The sequence below is a fragment of the Megalobrama amblycephala genome, linkage group LG24, assembly GCF_018812025.1.
Source record: "Megalobrama amblycephala isolate DHTTF-2021 linkage group LG24, ASM1881202v1, whole genome shotgun sequence".
NCBI classification, from domain to species: Eukaryota; Metazoa; Chordata; class Actinopteri; order Cypriniformes; family Xenocyprididae; genus Megalobrama; species Megalobrama amblycephala.
This window is the reverse complement of record NC_063067.1, coordinates 22,166,861-22,188,811: the sequence shown is the minus strand read 5'-3', so window position 1 is coordinate 22,188,811 and position 21,951 is coordinate 22,166,861. Positions and strand designations below refer to the sequence as shown.

At 36.8% G+C, this 21,951-nt stretch overlaps 1 protein-coding gene across 1 annotated transcript in view; it reads left to right on the top strand.

Annotated features, from left to right (window-relative positions):
• atp6ap1a (ATPase H+ transporting accessory protein 1a) overlaps nucleotides 1-7,009 on the top strand; it is a 31,328-nt gene extending 24,319 nt beyond the window's left edge. Inside the window, exons 9-10 of the mRNA XM_048178349.1 lie at nucleotides 2,119-2,356; nucleotides 5,486-7,009. Coding sequence (XP_048034306.1) covers nucleotides 2,119-2,356; nucleotides 5,486-5,695 — 448 coding nt within the window. The 3' untranslated portion in view covers nucleotides 5,696-7,009. The remainder of the gene's footprint in view (nucleotides 1-2,118; nucleotides 2,357-5,485) is intronic.
• Nucleotides 7,010-21,951: the final 14,942 nt, after the last annotated feature.

Genomic DNA, 21,951 nt, shown 5'->3' with positions numbered 1-21,951 from the left:
AGTGCAATACCTTGAAAATGATAAATATTCAGTCAGTGTTTCCCACAGGATTTTGTGAGACTGTGGTGGGTGGACATCGGTCCCTCTAGGGGGGTCCGGGGGCATGCCCCCCCGTAGGAAAATTTTGTACGTTTTAAATTTAAATGCATAAATCTGGTGCATTCTTAGACCAAAATTTAAGTGATTAGATCAGTGAAGAAACTTTAAAAGTAATTTATTTATTGGTGATGGTAGGGCACATTAGTCATGTACACAACATATAGTAGGCTAAATGACAGTTCATAAGTGGTTAAACATGTAGAGTATACATTTAAACCATTTAAAATATGTAGCAAAAGATGTTAACTTTGTTGAATTAATTTATTAGTGGGGGCCTTTATCTATACATCTGTATTTGTGCAACTAATGGTCACTCTTTGACAATCCAGAATGCACTAAACACACTACTTCATTATAGAGAAAAACAACAAATGATTAAAAATATATAATCATAAGCTGACCAATAAATAAGTAAATAAATAAAAACTAGGTGACTATATTATTCAGCAGCAAAAATTATGCTGGCCTAATTCTTGAAAAAACTTTGCACAGTAATTTTACAAAATCCAAATGTTAATAAAAAGTTTAAAATTACTATTTGTATTACGAAATGAAAATGTCTGCTTTATACGATGAACAGATTTTAATTTAGGCTTTCGTTTACATACTTAAACATCAATTACACACTTAAACATCATTAATGATTAAACATCATTAATGATTAAACATCAATAATGACTTTATTCAACAATTTCTTCTCTTCTGTGTCAGTCTCTGACACTGTTCACGTGGTAAACACAGTGCAGCGCTGCCAGGTTCTACGTCAGAACGCCGGCTCATTATTGGCCAGCTCCTGCATCAGAATCACACGCATACGTCAGGCGCTCACATGATCAGCGTCAGAGAGTGACACAGAAGAGAGGAAATTGTTGAATAAAGTCATTATTTTTGTTTTTTGCACACAAAAAGTATTCTCGTCACTTCATTAACATTAAGGTTGAATCACTGTAGTCACATGGGCTATTTTAACGATGTCTTCTTCTACTATCTTTCTGGGCCTTGAAACTTGCAATTACGTCTGGGGTCAGAAAGCTTTCATTTTTGGGTGAACTAACCCTTTAAGAGCCATATAATATGTTTATTTAGATAAAAAGAACATCAGAAGGGTTTGACCTGTAATGTCTGTACAATGTAGTGATGCAGTTAGAGAGACTAAGTTATTTATATGTACAAATCATTCAAATGCCCAATTCTGAAACATACATGCGTGTTGTTGAAAGACTTTCTGGTGAATTTTACTTATAGCCAATAAGATTTCCTGTAGCATTTTCATATGTCAGTCATGAGGGTCTATTTTGATTGTTTGATAACTTTTGACAACGTTTATTTGAAGAGCATGGAGAGATTCGCGATTGCACAGGACACAGTCTGAGAGCAAGGCACTCAATCTGAGTGAGAGGAGAGGCAGTTCAACTTGTATATTTGAGAGCTTGCAACGTTTTTAAAATTATGCGCAATACCTGCAATCCCGTGCTGTTACTGAAATGAGTGAGTGACAGCAGGAGGAGGCGGGTGTATGTCAAACTCACTGATGGAGAGATGAGAGAATGAGAACGCGCCGCTGGTAAAATATCAGGTTTTTCATTGGTCCGTTTACGATCGGATATCTTTATTGGCTACCGATAAGCCGGTCAAAGGTTTGAATATTAATTCAAATTGTAGGCATACTCAGTAACGGAATGTGATTTTTACAAGTAGCTAAGTAGATTGCCTAGCTTAATTTGTACTTAAGTACAAGTAAAATTACAGATTTAGAAATGTACTCAAAAAAGTACAAGTACCCAAAAAAGCTACTTAATTACAGTAACACGAGTAGTTGCAATTTGTTACTTCCACCTCTGTTTATAAGACTTTTTAACTAGCGAGGACCAGTATTCCTCATGAGTCAGTTGCCATAATATTTCACTGTATAAGTGAGGACATTTGGCCCTCACAAGCATAGACAAACGTGTACACACACACGCACGCACGCACGCACACTGTCTATTTGGCTTGAACCATGTTCTATATTCTCCTCAGTTTTGTAATGAACCGGCGTCACTATAAGGTTTCTGCCCGTCATTGGTTCACCATGGATCTGGTTCAGCTGGAGTATGATGGGAAAACTGCCTCATTCAATGCCAGCCGTCACATCTATGCCCCAGCTGAGTTCTCATACCGCTGTGAATCTGTAAGCAGTTCCTACTACCCTCAGCTGTCACCCCACTCAGATAAGGACAATGCCAACGACTGGCAGATCTCTTTTGATGACTTCCAGGTAGGTTCTGAGAAAATGAAACTAAAAACAACTGCTTCATGGTTCCCAAGGTTTAAAGTCTATAGTAAACACATTCCATAGTAAGTCCCAATAAGCAGACCTTAGTCTGTGGTTACAGTGAGCAAGAGAAAATCTTTCTTAATTCCAGGAAAAACACGCATCTAAAACTGTTGGACATTAGTGTTCCCTCAGAGCTCCTACATCTATTGCAGAGACTGGATACATTAGGGTTCATTTTATGTCTACGTTCACTTTGTCTGTGTCTACCTGCTAAGTAGAAGGGTGTCTGTCTCACATTCCACTTTCCAGTCTGCTACTTGAAATTCCTCCCCAAGATCAACTCCCAATAGTCCCCTAACTTTTTCTAAGTTATCCCTGTTCAAATTCATGAGTATATTTTAAAAGCACCAGTCGAGGAGAGGACATTTAGTTTAGCTGTTCAGCTAACAGGGATAGACCAAGCCCACCCAGAATTGTCTTAAGCTTCTTGGACACAAAATTATGTTTAGTGATATGATAAAAACATATTTCTGATCAAAATTATATTTTGTAGCAATTTGTTCACTGGGCATCAATCTCCCATATCACAAATCCCTTGTTTTTTTTCAAAGTGCCATCCCCCCATTCAGCCCTTTAGGGCAGGGGTTCCCAAACTTTTCAGCCCACGACCCCCAAAATAACGATGACAGTGACTCGCGACCCCCACTATCCTCGGAGGTGGTTAATGGGTTGTGCACAAAGGCGCACACGCACTAACGCATGTTTCACACATACTCTGTTTGCAGTGCGCATTTTTTTTTCCTGTGCCCATATTAACGATTTCACACTGCACGCGGATGCGGTCCGGCAGTGCGTTCCAGGAGCGGTGCGTCTGCAGCAGTGCAGCGATCATTTACGCGCCGAGTCTATTTTTGCTGTGCTGCACAGCGCTGAATTAAAACGACAGCGCACTGTTTGCATTAAAATAAACATGTATTGACGTGAAAAAACTAGTAATTTCATCATAGATTCATATAGTTCAAGTCCGTTACACAGTTTAAACACGGCATTTTTGCCTCGGGTAAAGCAAGGAAAATAACACCTTACCAGGCATTTAGGTGAACAAGGAGACATAAACAATAGCACTCGTCTCTTCGTGAAGGTGGAAAAACAGTTCTTTATGACCTAAGGGATTTATTGTAAAAAGATTTAAAAGGAAAGAAAAGACGAGAGTCGGCTGTTTTTGTCTATTTTAAGTTTTTTTAAAAAAACGTTTTTGATTTTAACATAAAGCTTACGTTAAAATGTTTTGCCACTTGCGTAAGCAACATAATATATAAATCTAAAGTATTACTTCAGATAAATATAAAGCAGGGGCGTTTCCTCCGAGTAGGCAAGGGAGGCAGTGCCTCCTCTAAAAAAATAGGATGAGAAAATAATCCATATTACATATAAAACAACACAAATATTACAAATTATGACATTAAAAAGAGCGCAAGTCACGCTTATTTCTTAAGGAACACTGCCCAACAGCGACACCCGCAGGTAAAGTTACACAGAGGAGTCATGCCTCCCTTTTCTCTCATAGGAATCCATAGAAAATAATCAGAACCCCGGCGTGCGGTGGGTTTTGTGGGGGGTAATTGAGAATGAATGGGGGAAAGTCACGTGAGAGGAGGCAATGTCTCCATCGCGCTATGATTGGATGTAATTGGTTATGATTGGATATGATTGGTTTGTGCGATAAATCCCGCCTCTCGTTGACGTGCGCTTTCCGCGCAGCTTTGACTGAACAAATAATGGCGTCAATCGGAAGACTAATTGAAAAGTAAGTAAACAGATCACCCAGTTAGATATCACCGCTTTATGTCACGTCAAAATCAAAATTGAAATGGACTGAAAGCATGATGACTGCGGGGTTTTTTAGTGCAATCAGCTTGGTGAAATTAAAAATACAATTCGTGTCTGTGACAGACGGTGTTTACAGAGCATGACTGATGATCCAAAATATTCTAGGTTGACAATTAAAAAGAAAAACCGCAATAAACAAATAAAATATATTGTTTAAATTATTATTGCCTTTAGTTATTATTTTGGAATGAATGTAGAAATGCTTAAAACACTTGATGCTTGATGAGATTGACTTGGTTTTGATAAATAGAACATTACATTGTTATTGTAAAATTACAAAATAGAATTGTATTTGGTTTCTTTTTTTTTCTTTTTTGATGTACTGTAAAGTAATGTTCATTTAACAAGGAAGATGTGTCAACTTTAAGAGTAATGCACATGAATTTACAATGATTCATAAAAAAAAAAAAAATGTGCCTCCTCATTTCAGAACACCACTGCACGCCACTGATATAAAGTATGATATGAATAAAACGTTTAAATATAGTGCGTTTAAACGTGACATCTATGAAATATAGTGTAGGCCTATACAAAGAGAATCGCTGTGCTGACAAGCCATATTCAGTAACAACTTTTGGATTTGAAATAAAAATAAGTAAATGTTGTGTTTGTGATACACAGCCATGGATCAGTTGCGCACTGCAAACGCGGCATATGTGAAGCGCGTGCTTCTCCGCTCTCCTCCGCCGGCCTCCCTGCGTTGTCTTTTTTGATCGATATTAACCAACGTTTCATTTCGACAAAAAATAATATCCAAAGATTAAAGCCTAAAGAATTACCTACGTGCACATGTCTGAATGTTTAACATGTTGCAGTAAACTGACCTGCTGATGCTGTTGCTACTATGTCATTAATCTGTCGTAATCACCTCAGGAGTCACGGCCGAGGGAAAGGAAAATCGAAAGGTTGATGGCTTTTTTTATTTGCATGGTTTTTGTTTTTAATTTAACTACTATTTTTAGTATTTTGTGACAATTATTGATAGAATATACTATTTCTAATCGTTTAATTAATTTTATTATTATTATTATTTATTTTTATTTTGTTTCTGGAAATCATCTCGCAACCCCTCCCTCACCGACTTTGGGAACCACTGCTTTAGGGAACTCTTAAAGAAATGCAAACATTTTGCATGTATGTAAAAAAAAAAAAAATTGTGTATCAGAGTGTATCTTCATGGAAAAAGTGTGTAAAATTAATATCTATTCAAACCAGGAATCTCTCTCTCTCATGTGACAGATCCAGGGCTTTAATATAGCTGGGAAGGATTTCTCTTATGCCAGTGACTGTGCTAGTTTCTTCACTCCTGGTATCTGGATGGGTCTTGTCACGTCTCTGCTCATGGTGTTGGTTCTCACTTATGGCCTGCACATGATCATGCAGCTCCGCACCATGGACCGCTTCGACGACCCCAAGGGTCCTGCCATCTCTGTGCCCCAGACCGAGTAAAAGACACAGAGTCAGTTTCCTTTCTCATCCTCACAGCACCAGTGTTTGTTTTAGTTATAGAATATTTTGTTAATGTTATTCATTTCTTGTCATTACGTGTGATTGGGGTGCTGCTGGATTTTTTCTGTGATGATCATTTTATTAATCATGTTTATGGATGAATCTCAGGAATGTGTGTCCAGAACAAAAAAGAACAAATACATATTGTAACAAATACATACATATATAAATAAATAATAAAAAAGAAGAATCATTTTTAGGATCATTAAGATTTTTTGCATGTGACTTTATTGTTACAATTACAAGTACAAGTTCCCCCAAATTCGCATTATGGTTTACTTTTGGTTTTTTGTCAATTTTTACTCTCTCAGTGGTGATTCTCTTGAGACTTTCATTACTGTAATGCAAAGCATTTTTAATTAAAATTTCTAGAAATTCCAGAATCCCCCCCCCACCCCCACCCCCCCAAAAGTGCATGTATTATCATGATGTATAAATACTTTACTATTTAAATATTTCACCTCACATAGTAAAAATTTTAATGGTACTAAAATGGGCTTCTTTTTATGCCAAAAAAATTATTTCCTTAGCATGTCCTTGACAAATTTTTGAGATTCATTCTTAAGACTTATTTTGAGCTAAATATCTAAAAATCTACTACATTATAATTTCTTTTTATATTTTGTTTACATTTCCAGTAAAAAAATCTTATTATATTTACAGATTGGGGCACCATTAAATGTAAATTGTACACTTTACACAATAAATTCGTATTCGTATTCGTATAAAAGAAATATCTATTAACGGACAGCTTAATGTTTTTAGTGTGCTGTAAATATGAAAAGAGGCTTTTTTTGCTCTAAAAGTTATTAGATTAAGTATTATTTATTGGTGGTATGCATATATGTTTGAATGCAGTGTTTGTTTTTGAGTTCCCCCACTGTATTTGCCTCATTCTGTGTCCAGTGTGTGTTCATAGATGTTTCTGTGAGTTGTTGTGAGAACTGACATGTTTTATGACCAATATGGGTTTTGATTTAAAGTGAAACATGTTGTGAGCCATATTCAAATATTAGAAAAAAGGTTACCAGAGACATTCTGACATGTTTAAATATCAGCATGTGTCTTTTTATTGTAGTGAATCATTTGCGCAAATAACTCTCATAAATAATGTCTTATGTTGATGGCACGTCTGGATTATATTTAAAAGCTTAAAAGGTTGTCTATTGTCATCTCATGCTGGCAAGTTTTGGAGGTGTATGCTCTTAATTTTGTATATTGTGTCTGTGTTAAATAAACTTAATTGAGACACAACTTTTGAACTTTTTTTTTACCTTACAGTTTATGAAGGTTTATATGGTTATGGTCCAGGCTACAAAGTCACATTTGATTATAATTTCATAAGTTGCCATGCCCATCCAGTCTAAAGCCTGCTCAAGCTCCAAGCTAAAGCCCCCTATAACAGTGTTACTTAGAGGAAGAATGAGAGATGGGGAGGTGGAGGGATCCCGGACAAATTGTTGCTGGGATGGATGGTGCAATGACTGCTGCTTTTGTATGCACAAAATGATGATTGACAGGACTGAATGATTAGACTCCTCCCGAACCTATGTTTGGAACTTAATTTATCCTATCCCATAGCAGTTTAGTTTAGGAACTAGGTAGGAAAAGGATCTACCTCCTTTTTGTGGATTTTTTAAATTTTGGGTACTATCAACAGGCCAGATTTTTTTAATACAATAAAGCAAGGCAGTTCAAGGCTTATAATTAGCAGAATTTTAAAACCGAGACAAAACCTGACAGGTACTTAATGTAGATAAAATTGGGCTGATGTGATCATATTTCTTTTATATAACCTTACTCTGTGTTCGCTTGGTGGCTGGTATAAGAGACTTGTTGCACTTAGCAGTAATCTAATATTAGAACCATATTAATAAAAACTAAAAACTGGATGACTTGTGTTGTTAAATGACATGCAATTAATTAAAACATAAATATAACAATTATTAGTTTTTTGTTGATAAAAGTATCCAAACAGTTGCTCACCTGTCTAATAAAACATAAAAGTGTTTTTGGCGTTTCCATGGTTTCTTCAAAAGTAAAACTGGAAATTGAGGGATAACGTGGATATGACGTCATTGACAGGCAACGAAATGACACCATCCATGTTCTTGTTAAAATTGCTGCTTTCTCTGGATTTAAACATTGTTGGAAACATTTGAGATAATGTAAGTACACACATCAGTAGTGATATGATGCACCTAGTGTCAAAAATGATTGATGGCCCCTTTGATTGATGACTTGACAGGTGTGACCTTTTGCCCTTCCGTTTCCGGACTGTGTTTATGACAGGAAGTGTGACCTTTTGCCCTTCCATTTCCGGACTGTGTTTATGACAGGAATGGTGACCTTTCACCCTTCCGTTTCCGGACTGTGTTTATGACAGGATGTGACCTTATGCCCTTCCGTTTCCGGACTGTGTTTATGACAGGAAGTGTGACCTTCTGTTTCTGGATTGTGTTTATGAGTGTTATATGTTTTTATGTTCAGGAAGTGGAATGGTGTTGGGGGTGTTTATACAGGTGTGGTGGGCAATCTGACGATTGCATTGGATGTGAAATGGTGTGGGAATGTTTATAACAGGCGGTGGGAATTTGATGGATTGAACGTTTGAACTCTGACACGACGATGTCCGCATTCCGGCGCATGTCTGTAAATGAAACAATACAAACAAGATTAATAAATTAGAAGCGCTGTTGTTTCTATGAAACAGTATTAAAGAAAGCATATGAAATAGTGTTTATATGAAATAAGATGAAATAAACTGAAATTATTATTATTATTATTATTGAACCTTTATTTAACCAGGAAATAAAACTCTTGAGATTTAAAATATCTTTTACAAGAGGGCCAAGACAGACAGCACATTTAATTGAACATATAGCAAAATACAATAATTCACAGAAATACACAAAATCACTCAAAAAAAATCAGATGACACAGAAGCTAGATCCTTTAAAATACCCTTAAAATCATTTAGTGATACAAACTCTTTTAACCGTAAAAGAAATAGAAATTATATGAAAAAAAGTATTTTGAAAGCTTTGAGAAGTTTGTTTTCCAGCTTAATAAAGTACTGATGTTAAATAATGCAGTTGAAATATCTATTTTATGAATTAAGATAAAATAATATTTTTGATGTTTTAAGAGATTTTTAACTTTTAGAAAAGTATGATGATAAATGAAACATATAAAAAGGGTTTATATGAAACAGTATTGAAGCATATAAAATAGCATTTATATGAAATAAGATGAAATAAACTGAAATTATTATTATTAAACCTTTATTTAACCAGGATATAGAACTCTTGAGATTTAAAATCTCTTTTACAAGAGGGCCAAGAGGCAGTACATTTAGTTGAACATATAGCAAATACAATAATTTACAGAAATACATAAAATGCACTCAAAAACAATTACAATCAAATGACTCAGAAACTAGATCCTTTAAAATACCCTTAAAATCATTTAGTGATACCATCTCTTTTAAATGTAAAATAAATAGAAATTATTTGAAAAAATATATGTATTTTGAAAGCTTTAAGAAGTTTGTTTTCCAGCTTAATAAAGTACTGATGTTAAATAATGCAGTTGAAATATCAATTTTATGAATTAAGATAAAATTATATTTTTGATGTTTTAAGAGATTTTTAACTTTAAGAAAAGTATGATGATAAATGAAACATATAAAAAGGGTTTATATGAAACAGTATTGAAGCATATGAAATAGCGTTTATATGAAATAAGATGAAATATACTGAAATTATTATTATTAAACCTTTATTTAACCAGGATATAGACCTCTTGAGATTTAAAATCTCTTTTACAAGGGGGCCAAGAGGCAGTACATTTAGTTGAACATATAGCAAATACAATAATTTACAGAAATACATAAAATGCAATATGTGAAAAGAAGAAACTCAAAAACAATTACAATCAAATGACTCAGAAACTAGATCCTTTAAAATACCCTTAAAATCATTTAGTGATACCATCTCTTTTAAATGTAAAATAAATAGAAATTATTTGAAAAATATATGTATTTTGAAAGCTTTAAGAAGTTTGTTTTCCACCTTAAAAAGTACTGATGTTAAATAACACAGTTGAAATTTTATGAATTAAGATAAAATAATATTTTTGAAGCTTTAAGATATTTTTAACTTTAAGAAAAGTATGATGATAAATGAAACATATGAAATGGTTTATATGAAACTGTATTAAATAGTACTGATGTTAAGTAATGCAGTTGAAATAGTAATTTTATGTAATAAGCTGAAATAGTATTTTTAAGGCAACTTACTAGTTGAGTTGAGATGCATGCAGTCCATTTGCTAAACTGAAAATGAGTTTGTTTCCCGTATTGCTGTGGGCCAGTCCAACTCTGTCTGCGGATGTGATTGGTTTGCAATGTGTCAAACTATTAAAAGTGAGGTAGGGTGGATATAGCACCTCGTATGGTTTATTATCGAGGGATGAAATCTAAATCTTTCTTCCTTCCTTCCTGGCTCCCCTGACACTGACAACCTGGGAGACCCCCCAAAAAATGACACCTCATTTCTGACGCCTACTGAAGATATTCCATTTGTTTTATTTTGTTTTTATTAAGACTTTTACTCACTTTTTCTATTGCATTACATATTTGTAGTTTACATGACAGAGATCTTACCAAACATTTTAATCTTACAGTTTTTAAATTGTTTACACACTAAAAGTGTTACTCTAGGCCTGCTCAATGAATCTTGTCAATACCTTCTCTCTATGTTGCAAGTAACAAAAATAAGATTCTAATGAAGAAACAGTCAGATCAAACCATAAGAGATATTGTGGTCATGTCCAGACATGTAGGGGTTTCAATGTTTCCACATTTCAAGTAATAAATAGTTCAAATAAATAAAATAAATAAATATATTTTATAAGCTGTTTTGCTCATGGGACAAATTTCGCTCAGTTAGCACAAACACACACAATTGGTTCTATAAAAAGGAATTTATCTCTAGTTTCAATTAAATGATTATAAATAAAATATATAAGACAATGAATAATAACAAATATGTTACTAACATTTCTTTAAACCTTTATAGTTATAGTTTTAGCTAAATGAAAATATAAATACAAATAAATAAATACCATAACTTTAAAATGTTAGATCAAAAGTTCATTCAAAAAACATACACTTCTTTTAAACGATTATAAATAGTATTTATGATTGTATATAACACTCCCTACAATAAACGTGCTACTAAAACAATGTTAAACATTTATTATAGTTTTTAGTTAAATAAAAGTATAAAAGATCTTATATTTGAAGATGTAACTCCTTAGGCTATATGATGTATATTTATTGAATGCAATAAGTTGAAACAAACTCTCTCTCACCCTATCTCTCTAACCACTTCTCACACCAAGGTGTGGAATGTGAGACAGTCACAGCAGTGGGGCAGGGAACAATCTGTGGATACTTCCACATGTGGGGATTCCATGTTTTATGGGGGGTTTTCCATAGACATGATTTTTGTAGTGTAACTGTATATTCTAGCCCAAACACAAACACACGACCCTCGCAGAAACCTTTCTGCATTTTTACATTTAGGTAATAAATAATAACGTATATTTTAAAAGCTTTCTTATGGGACAAATTTTGCTCAGGGGTAAAAATAGGTGGTATTACTATACTTTTGGCTGCATTTTGTCCACACAATTACAAAGCAATTCATCTCTATTTTAAATTAAATGATTATTAAAAAAATATATAAGACAATGAATAATAACAAATTGTTACGGGTGCTGGTTGCAAGAGACGAGACGTATACGGACATCCACAATTAATAGGTATTTAATGAAAGCAGGAGCGTAACAAACAACCAAACACTACAATATAACATTTAGGACAGACAAGGAGTGAAGGGAGTGAGTCCATTATATAGGGAGTGATGATGATCAGGAACAGGTGCAGGTGATCCGTGATGATGGGGAGATGACGAGGGAAGTGAGTGCAGGTGTGGAAACACGAGGAACATGGGAAATGGAGTCCTGGAGACGAGGGAACTGTGACACAAATATGGTACTAACATTTATTTAAACCATTTTAGTTATAGTTTTACCTAAATTAAATGTATATATATATATATATATATATATATATATATATATATATATATATATATATATATAAATAAATATAAATATGAAAACAACTTACATTTTCAGAGAGCTGACAAAGTAGTCCTTTATGCAAAGATAAAAAAAAAAAATAATAATAAAATAAAAGTGAAATAAATAGTTGTATCATAAACAAGACACTCCCAGATCCTCCCATGCAGGGATAAACTCCAGTGTGAAATGATGCTTCAGACCCTCACATGGACGGGTGGAGTCAGACTACATGAGCACACTACGTCACAGCATATGTTAAGACCGCCAACTCCTTTCCAGAGTGAATGTTTTGTACTAAATTTATTTCAAAGCACAATCTTAAAAGTTTAAAAATGATCTTTTAATTTTAAAAGGTTGTTTAAATCCAGTCTTTAAAGATTTAATAATATTGTATCTTCTGTTTATCTTTCTGGAAGTCTGCTGTATAAAGATAACATCTGATGACCGATGGTAGAAACGATTTGCTTAAATTTAACCTAAAGTATTATTTTTATTTCTAATTAATCAAGAACTGTAAAATGTTGAAATCAAAAACCTGTACTTAGTTTTCGTTGAATCTTTGAGAAATAAGATCTAACAGTATTTTCGTCCATGCAACACTCAAGGTTTTTGAGAAATCTGTATGTTTTTAAGATAAACTGCGAATGTTTAATTCGATTTTTAAAAATCCAAATGTGAAGGTGTCTGTGTGTTTGATGCCTCACAACTCTCACGTAACCTCGAACGAGGGCTTAACATTGCTCTTGTTTAGCTTAAGTTGTATCTTTAAGAAATTCACACATATTCAAACAGAGACCTAGGTGTTCCTCTGTGCTGTTCCCATGAAAAAATAATAGTCTTGAGTGAATATTTAATTTTACTCGTCTTAATTCGAAGCATTATATTATTTTAAACTTCAAATAAAAAAGTGGTCATATGTTGTCATACTCTTATGGTGTGCTCAACATCTGACATAAGTGCAATACTAGATCATGGCTACTGCAAAATAAGTTACATTCAAAAATGAACTTTCACTGTTGTTAATTTCACTCAATCCATCCTTGTTCACATGCACAAAAAAAAAAAAAAACTGAAGTAACTCTTCAAACTCATGTAACTACATGAACTTAATTTAACTGAGTTGTTTTTACTAAAAATGAATATTGTCAGCTTTACATAATAAGTGTTTGTTAAGTCAACTGCACAAGTAACATTGCTGAGTGAAACTTTTAATGTAAACATAACTAACTGGGCAGTGGATCCATAGTTCCCAGCATGCTTTGCAAGGGTCTGCATTAGGAGAGAAAATTTTCAGTTTTTCAGTAAAGGGAAATATGTTGGTTGTTTATGATAGTGTTAAATGCTCAGTTATGTTGGACATTGAGAGAAGTTTCTGTAATGTTTTTGAATTTTGTGGTTACCATTATGCAGAAGAGTGTCGCCTGTGTTTAGGCTGTGTGCACTCGTATATGCATGTTTAGGATGGAGTTCTTGCTCGCAGTTCAAACGAGCTTGATCAATGAGTTAATTTTGAGTGCATTTTGTATAACAAATTGGTAATTCAATAAGGTAAATTAAGTCAATGAATGTATTCACCATACATAATAAACATGGCATAACAATAAACTGCACATATATATTATGTAACTGACAAATTCAAATGATTTGTATTTACTCAGACATTTTGTCAGCTTTAAATTGTTATTTGTACAAATTACTCAATATAGTTGTGACACTTTTTATTTTTTTTATTTAAAAATTTTACTTTTTATTTATTTATTTTATTTTTTGTAAGTAAAACCAACAGTTCATTTTTTGAATGTGGTCTTTATCAGTGTGGAAACATACCCTTTACTGAAAATATACAAAAATGTATAATATCGGTTATCTACTCAAAAATAGATGTAGATTTTTAAAAATGTTGATGCGACAGTTTGTCTGTTGGTCGCAGTGATGACTCTAGCAGGAAGAATGCCTCTTTGACACCCATCGTTTTTGCAGGGTGTTAAACACCCTACAAGGTAGTCATTAATTTCAGTTATTTATTTATTTATTTATTTTTCAACCGAGTGAATTCACACATGTGAGGTCTTTCAGAAGAGTTCCTGAGAGAAAATGTAATTGTGCTTAAAAACCAAACATTAGGCCAAATCACTACCTGGCATGTTCGCATTAGACCCTTTTATAAACCAAATATATATATATATATATATATATATATATATATATATATATATCTGTTAAAACGCACAAACCTTACATTTAAAATTACAGTTTAAGGTGACGCATGTCACACAAAGCCATCTGATTTTACTTTTCTTATTTCTACAAAGTTTCAATTCCTAGTAAATATTAATTAAACATATGATAAAACAAGAGAATAATGTTGACAAATATGTTTTTTTAAGAAATAGGGATTACCATAGTCCAAACAGTTCCTCACATAATGACACCATTAAGGAAGGTCGACACATCTACTGTCCGTGTGTGTGTGTATGAACAGACGTACTGGCCAGATGAACTGCCGCTGTCCATGAGTAGCTAGTTTTACCCCAAATCAAATATTGTATTACACTTTTTCTTCATACCTGTGTTCTGACACAATGTCATTAATTAGTGCTTTTTGTTTTATTAAATGTTCACACCACTTTTATCAGCCTGATAAATATGGAGTTAATACATGATGAAACAAGAGAATCATGCTACCAAATTCTTTTGACACAATGTTTTTAAGAATAAAACATACCTAAACCAAATAACACGTCATTTTTCTTTTTGACAAACCCCCATTTCAGATGCAGCCGTGAAGTGGAATAGGTCTTATTCTCAAAGTTTTGGAATTGATGCAAACATGCGATACAGGTATCTGGCTAAAACCTCATACTAAACAAAGACGGGAATATGCCTCAGCATGTATAATACAATATTTTTACACAAAGTATCATGGTTTCAGACCATTTTTAAAAGGTTTTAGTGCGATGTCTACATTTGGTCTCTTTGTAGTTTTTAGGTGAAGACTACTCTTTGAGCATGGTAAAACATGCATAGGCATTAATGAACAAATACAGCATAAGAAAATTGTATGGCAGTCCTTATACATTAGACACCTTATACATTTTTGTTTTGTTTTTTACATATATGACTTTTACAAAAGTTACAAATTACAAGTCAATGATGTCACGGACACACAATTTGACATGTTTCTCTTAATAACTTGGTCTTCTTTAAGAAAACCAAAATGTTTTAACATATCGTAAATTTCAATAGTTAGCCAGCAAATGCAAGTGAACTGTTTATTACTGAGATAATTTACAGTTATATGTGAAACAAGCTCTGTCACATCAGAGTTGAATTCTAGTTGAACATTGTTATTTCCCCCACATGTTTAACAATGCTAGTGTTCTTGGTCACAAAGTTCTCATTGTAGGATACTGGCTCTGAACCCAGACCAGATATTAGCATGTAACAGTTTGCAGACATTTGTGTTTATGTTTCTTTGATTTTGTTTACATTTTTCTGAAACAAACTGTTTTACCACGGTTTCATTTTTAACATCTCCATTCTTCTTTCGTCTGTAATTGTTTTCCTTTATCGTTTTACCCATTTCATTTTGTCCGAAAAACTGTTTCCTAGAATCAGTTGTAATGTTAGCGAACTTTAGGTGTTCTCTGCATCTCTTTGTTCGTAGCATTTGGTTGATTTAATAAAATGACGGTTTAAATCATCGTCTTGGGTCATTTTACATACTATGTTATATTTTGTGTAATAGAATGCAGAGCAAAGATCTTTGAAACATTTTATTTTGAAAAACATTAAAATAAGGCATTATCGATGTGTAGTGTTATATACAATATGTAGGCCCTATGTGTTTAAATTTTACTCGAGACAATTTAACATGACGATGTCAATAAAAGTATTTAACTCTTAAAAGTCTTGAACCATTTTTAATATCTTAACTCTTAAGTAAAAGTTAAAAGTCCGCACAAAAATAAATTCCATCTTATCTACTTTCTAAATGCATGTCATGGATCTGTTGCAACAATTCATAAGTGCTTGTTTTTGTTTTGTTTGTTTTGACCTCCTAACTTTTTAATCAAAATATTTGTATTAAGTAAAATGAGTGAGTAAACTTCTCTCTGGTGATATATGTAGGACTTTTACATTTTGCTATTTCTGTTTGCACATTGTGTCGTTAATTTTATATCATTATTTATGACTTCCTGATGGCTACCCCAATACATCCCACACAACAGGGCGGTCCCCAATCTGCTGTCCTGATAAAGTCTACAGAGAGCTCAGTTATCGCAAGCAACCTGAGTTTCCTAACCGATCTGTGTGCGGGAGCTGGTGCTGCAACCTATAGACAACTGTACCAACACAGACTGCTATTCTACTGCAACATCTCTTTGAGCAAAATTTGAGGGAACATTGTCTGGTTGTTACATGGACCGCCCAAATCAATTTCAACATTCCTGTCTGTCTGAGCCTGACGCTTCTTTGACTCATACTTTGGGGGATCAGACCCAAAAACCTGAACTTCAAACCGTTAATAAACTGAGTAAACCATTGGACAATCGTGTTTTACGGACTCACCCACAGGATATTCCAGGAACTATTGGAATCTTTCAGTATCAAATAGGGGGCAAAGTTTATACCGTGCACCAAGTTGAGTTCTGAAAAATCCATCTTCAATGCAGAGGATTTCTGAAATATCTTCGCAAAAGCTGATGGAGAACGACCCACCTTTGAGTTCTGATGAGGCTGTGCACCGACACCCTGCGTGCCAGTGCGCCACAGGCAATGAGTGCCGTCTAAAAGGGATCTTGGACTGTATGTTTAAAGATTATTTCAGAGGACCGATGGTTCAGCTGATGCACCAGATCATTGATGCTGCATTTGATTCAAATAAGGACTGTGAGGGGGATACCAAGCGTGTAACAAATCTCAAAAATGAGATGGATGTTGTAAGAGGCCTGGCAAATTCATGGTATTCTTATGTGACGAGCATGTGTGTTTACACCAAAGAGCCAAACTGTGTAATAATAAGAAAAATTCTGGATGTGATGTCTGAATGTACCGAACAGATAGGAGTTACTGTGGTTCTCTGTATGTGTACAATTGTAACAGATGTTTGTGTCTCACTGCGTTCAAACAATGCTGATGATACCACCATCAGCGAAATTGTCGAAACGCTGGTCAATCATGTCCTAGACCGAAACATGATAGCATGCAGAGATTTTATTTTATGGTTAGATCACCTGTAATTTCATGATTACTGTTTTACTTATGTATGTAATGTCATTTCTTCAATATTCAATAACTTTGAAATAAAAGTTTGAATCACTTTTTGTTATTTACGATCATGTCTGAGCTCATTAAAAACAGTATTACACAACTTGCAATCCTGATTCTATGAGTTTAAAAAAATAAAATAAATAAAATGATCAAAAACAAACAAAACAAGCACTTATGAATTGTTGCAACAGATCCATGACATGCATTTAGAAAGTAGATAAGATGGAATTTATTTTTGTGCAGACTTTTAACTTTTACTTAAGAGTTAAGATATTAAAAATGGTTCAAGACTTTTAAGAGTTAAATACTTTTATTGACATCGTCATGTTAAATTGTCTCGAGTAAAATTTAAACACATAGGGCCTACATATTGTATATAACACTACACATCGATAATGCCTTATTTTAATGTTTTTCAAAATAAAATGTTTCAAAGATCTTTGCTCTGCATTCTATTACCACAAAATATAACATAGTATGTAAAATGACCCAAGACGATGATTTAAACCGTCATTTTATTAAATCAACCAAATGCTACGAACAAAGAGATGCAGAGAACACCTAAAGTTCGCTAACATTACAACTGATTCTAGGAAACAGTTTTTCGGACAAAATGAAATGGGTAAAACGATAAAGGAAAACAATTACAGACGAAAGAAGAATGGAGATGTTAAAAATGAAACTGTGGTAAAACAGTTTGTTTCAGAAAAATGTAAACAAAATCAAAGAAACATAAACACAAATGTCTGCAAACTGTTACATGCTAATATCTGGTCTGGGTTCAGAGCCAGTATGCTACAATGAGAACTTTGTGACCAAGAACACTAGCATTGTTAAACATGTGGGGGAAATAACAATGTTCAACTAGAATTCAACTCTGATGTGACAGAGCTTGTTTCACATATAACTGTAAATTATCTCAGTAATAAACAGTTCACTTGCATTTGCTGGCTAACTATTGAAATTTACGATATGTTAAAACATTTTGGTTTTCTTAAAGAAGACCAAGTTATTAAGAGAAACATGTCAAATTGTGTGTCCGTGACATCATTGACTTGTAATTTGTAACTTGTGTAAAAGTCATATATACATATATGTAAAAAACAAAACAAAAATGTATAAGGTGTCTAATGTATAAGGACTGCCATTCAATTTTCTTATGCTGTATTGCTGTATAGGAGCACGCACGGTCAGTTCTCGAGGGTGCTGCCTGTGCTAACTGTGAGCGTTTTTCTATGAAAACGCTCCGTTCTCGTTTGGCCCTTTTCTCGAGGGGAGAAGTGCCACCACCGCTGCCTGGTGGTTCCGGCCCCGCTCGTGCTGAGGCTCAGCGGCGATTGAAATCATGGGGCTCGCAGGTGGAACTCGCTGAAGGATTTGAGAGGGGTGTCTGTCTTTCTCAAGCTGAAGCGACTGACGAGGACGTGCTTCTGGCGGATGACGACGATGTTTATCTTTAACATCCTCGGACCCAGGAGCGAGTGCTCTCTTGGTCCAAAGCCCCGGAGAGCAGAAGATGGCCGAGGTGGGAGAAGCGGGCGAGCCCGCGGCTCCCGCTTGGCCTCCCTGCGCGGCGTTTTTCGGAGTTGCTGGAGGTTATGGAACACGCCTTGAGCAGACTGCAGCTGCCCTGGGAGTGCGTGAGGAGGGAACCCGCTCACAGCAGGTTAGACGATCGTTTTCTCTCTACCCATGGCCTGGCAACTCCGGCGAGGGCCCTGCCATCCAAAGCGTTGAAGGTGACGTCACGTTTGAATGGCAGGGCTTACGCCGCTGCAGGTCAGGCTGGTGCGGCGTTGCACACTATGACGGTGCTTCTGGCGTACCAGCCTGATCTGCTTACGGATCTTGATCAGGGAGGCGAAGACGCGCTAGATCTTGCATCCCGCTCAGATCCAGCTCTGGGCCCAGACAGCCGGGAGATCCCGGGCCGTCTCGAGCCGAGGCTCAGAGGCAGGCTCAGAGGGAAAGTGTCGCTGCTCGTGCGCCTCCTCCTCCTCGGAGTAAGTCACAGAGACGGCGAGACGCTAGAAGGAAGAAGCAACACCTGAGTGAGGTGATCGAGGAGCGGAGCCAGCAGCGCCAGTAATCGATCCCCTCTCTCGCGAGGGCTTTTTCTTGCCCTCGCTCTTCCTTCGCCTCCCGGTAGCGTTTGTGACATCTATATGCTGCGGGCTTCTACGAGCCGCAGGAGGTAAGCCAGGTCCATTTTTCATTCTCAATATAGACCTTGCTTTTCCTGTATAGCTTCCCGTGCATATAGTTGTCATCTGTTCATGTTTTAAGGGGTTATTTGGGCAAATAACTGTATGTTAGGCTGACTGTTACAGGCAGGCTCTTTATGGCCGCTTTGTTGTTTAGCGTTGGTGTAGTTTCTCGGCTGATACTGTGTATAGCTAGAACTAGCTTTCGCTATCGTCAGTTATGTGTTGGCCGGTTTTTCGGCCACCTAATGCTGTCGCTCGCGCTGCTTTCTCCGTGTGTTTGGGAATTTGTAGCCCGAGTGTAGCTTGGTCTACATACAGTCCTTAGCTAGCGGCTAGGCTAGAACTAGGTTAGGTGTGTGTTTGTTTACATCCCCCTGTTATGACTATCCCCCTGTGGTTGTATAGTTCCTAGTTCTGGCCTCCTTCTGAGGAAGTTGCTGGCCGTTTTCTGCCCATATTTCCCCTTCATATGTTTATGCAGGCGTGTTATGTGAGCGTGCTTGTGCTGCCACAGGTTACACCTGTTCTCTATGATAGCAGGCTTTATCCGGCCTCTATATATGAATACGGTGTTGTTGTTGTACTCCCCGGTTAGGGTTTGTGTTTCACTGAGTGCATCACCTGTTGGATCGCACAATCAGGATGAGTGTAGGGAATTTTGTTTACCCAACCTCTCCCGGTCGTTTGCACCACAGCATCTGGAGTTCATTGCTGTTTGATTGTTGGCTATTTGTTTTTAGCCCCTCTGTATGCAGCTTGTTTGATACAGCGCTGTTGGTCTACGATGCTGGTTACACTCACGCTGTTTAGCATGATTAACATTGCCTGCTGGAATGTGTATGCCTAGGCTCAGGTTGTGTAGCTAGTTCCCTTAAATTTGTCATTTTAGGTTATACTGGCCCTTCCTTGTAGCTAGGGCCCTGTCATGACCACGGGCTAGTGCCACATGGTTCTTTAAATAGCAGGCCTCTCCAGGCCTCTTTTATAGCTTCCTGTTGGCCCAGCTATGCTGGTCATGTACGGGCATCATTCCATGATGAGTCATACGTCACTCTGTTGTTGCCAGGTGTTTATGGAAGTTGTTGGCCCCCGTTGGGGCCTCCTTTCATGTTTTATCTAGCATGTTGGCACTGCTTGTAAGGGTTTCTGTATGTCTCATCCCCCTTGGGTGTTGTATTAACGCACTAGCTATCACCGCGCATTTTTAAGGTTACAGGCCGTTTCAGGCCTTCCTTTGCTAGCATGTCGGAGTTTAGCTTGGTACTCCTCTCGCTGAGAGTAAAAGATGTTTTTACTGAGTATTTTGTGCGTTTATTCCCTTTAGCTCCAGTCGAGCTAAAATATTTTCCCTGTCTAATTAACGGGTTCTATTTTTGCTCCTAGAACTTTAGTGTCCGCTAGCTGATGTTGCGTGTGACGGGTAGGCCGTAAAGGCCTCCTGTGGAGCGTGCTGACCTTCGACAGCAAAAGGGATGGTTTCGCCGGCTGGCCGGGTCTCGGGTTGACTATGACCTCCTGTGTAGTCGGTCTGTTTAGCCTGAACCCTGATAACACTGCCACGAGCTGATGCCACGTGCCTGCTGGGATTATAGGCCCACGGGGCCTTTCCTTAGCGCATGATGGCGTATGTTGTACTCCTCTTGCTTAAAGAGTAGAAAGGTACTTCACCGAGTGCATTGCTCGTTGGTTTGTGTTGGACGGGCTGTCTTGTGGGCACTTGCAGCTGTTATGTCTTGGTGTTTGCTCCACCTTGATATGCAATAGGGTGTGGCCCTACAGGCCATCCTGGGCTACCGCCATCTGCATTCAGTTCTCTGGTTATGTTGCAGGCCCTTTTTCCCGGCCTCCATGACTATGTGCCCGCTTTACGGTCTGTCTGTTAGGTTGAGCTTTGTACTTCCCTTCGGGGTTAACTGCGTAATTGTGCTTGAGCTCCCTAAGCTGGTTTGGTTGTAGACTTCTATGAAGTCTCCCGTTAGACCGGCCCCCAGGCTGGTTTGTGCTCCCCTGGGTCAGGGGTCTTTAGCGCACAGCCTCCTCAGCACCTTGTTAACGGCTGAGTAGATCCTTGGATGAGTGGTTGTACTCCCCTTATACGAGGGTCCATAGGGTTTAGCTGATTTCCGCTCTCCAGGATGCCCGTCTCTGCGTGTGGGTTTGAGTTGCTTACTGCCTTTTGCAGTCGCTCTTTCCTGCTCTCCTCTTTGGAGTTTGCACTTGGAGATTCTGTATATCAGACAAGGTTGGCTTGGCCAGATTTAGCTTCGCAGGATCTGGCTAGGCCTCCTTGGTGGCAGCGGGATGGTTTTTCCCCCCGAGTGACTGGCCGAGGTTCCTTTGGTTCCTTGGCCACATTCCCTTAAAGGGACCACCCTCTCTCGGGGTGTTGGTTCCAGATGCTCGAACAGCCTTGGTAGGCTTTTTTCGGATGGCCTCTTTTAGGCTCAGCTTGGGCTGTTGGCCGTAGGGAATGCTGTCACTGACAGCCTTGGAGTTCTGCCCCCGGTTTTTCCCTGGAACTGCCGGATGTGTGTCCAGACATTTGGACTGGCATTCTCCTCT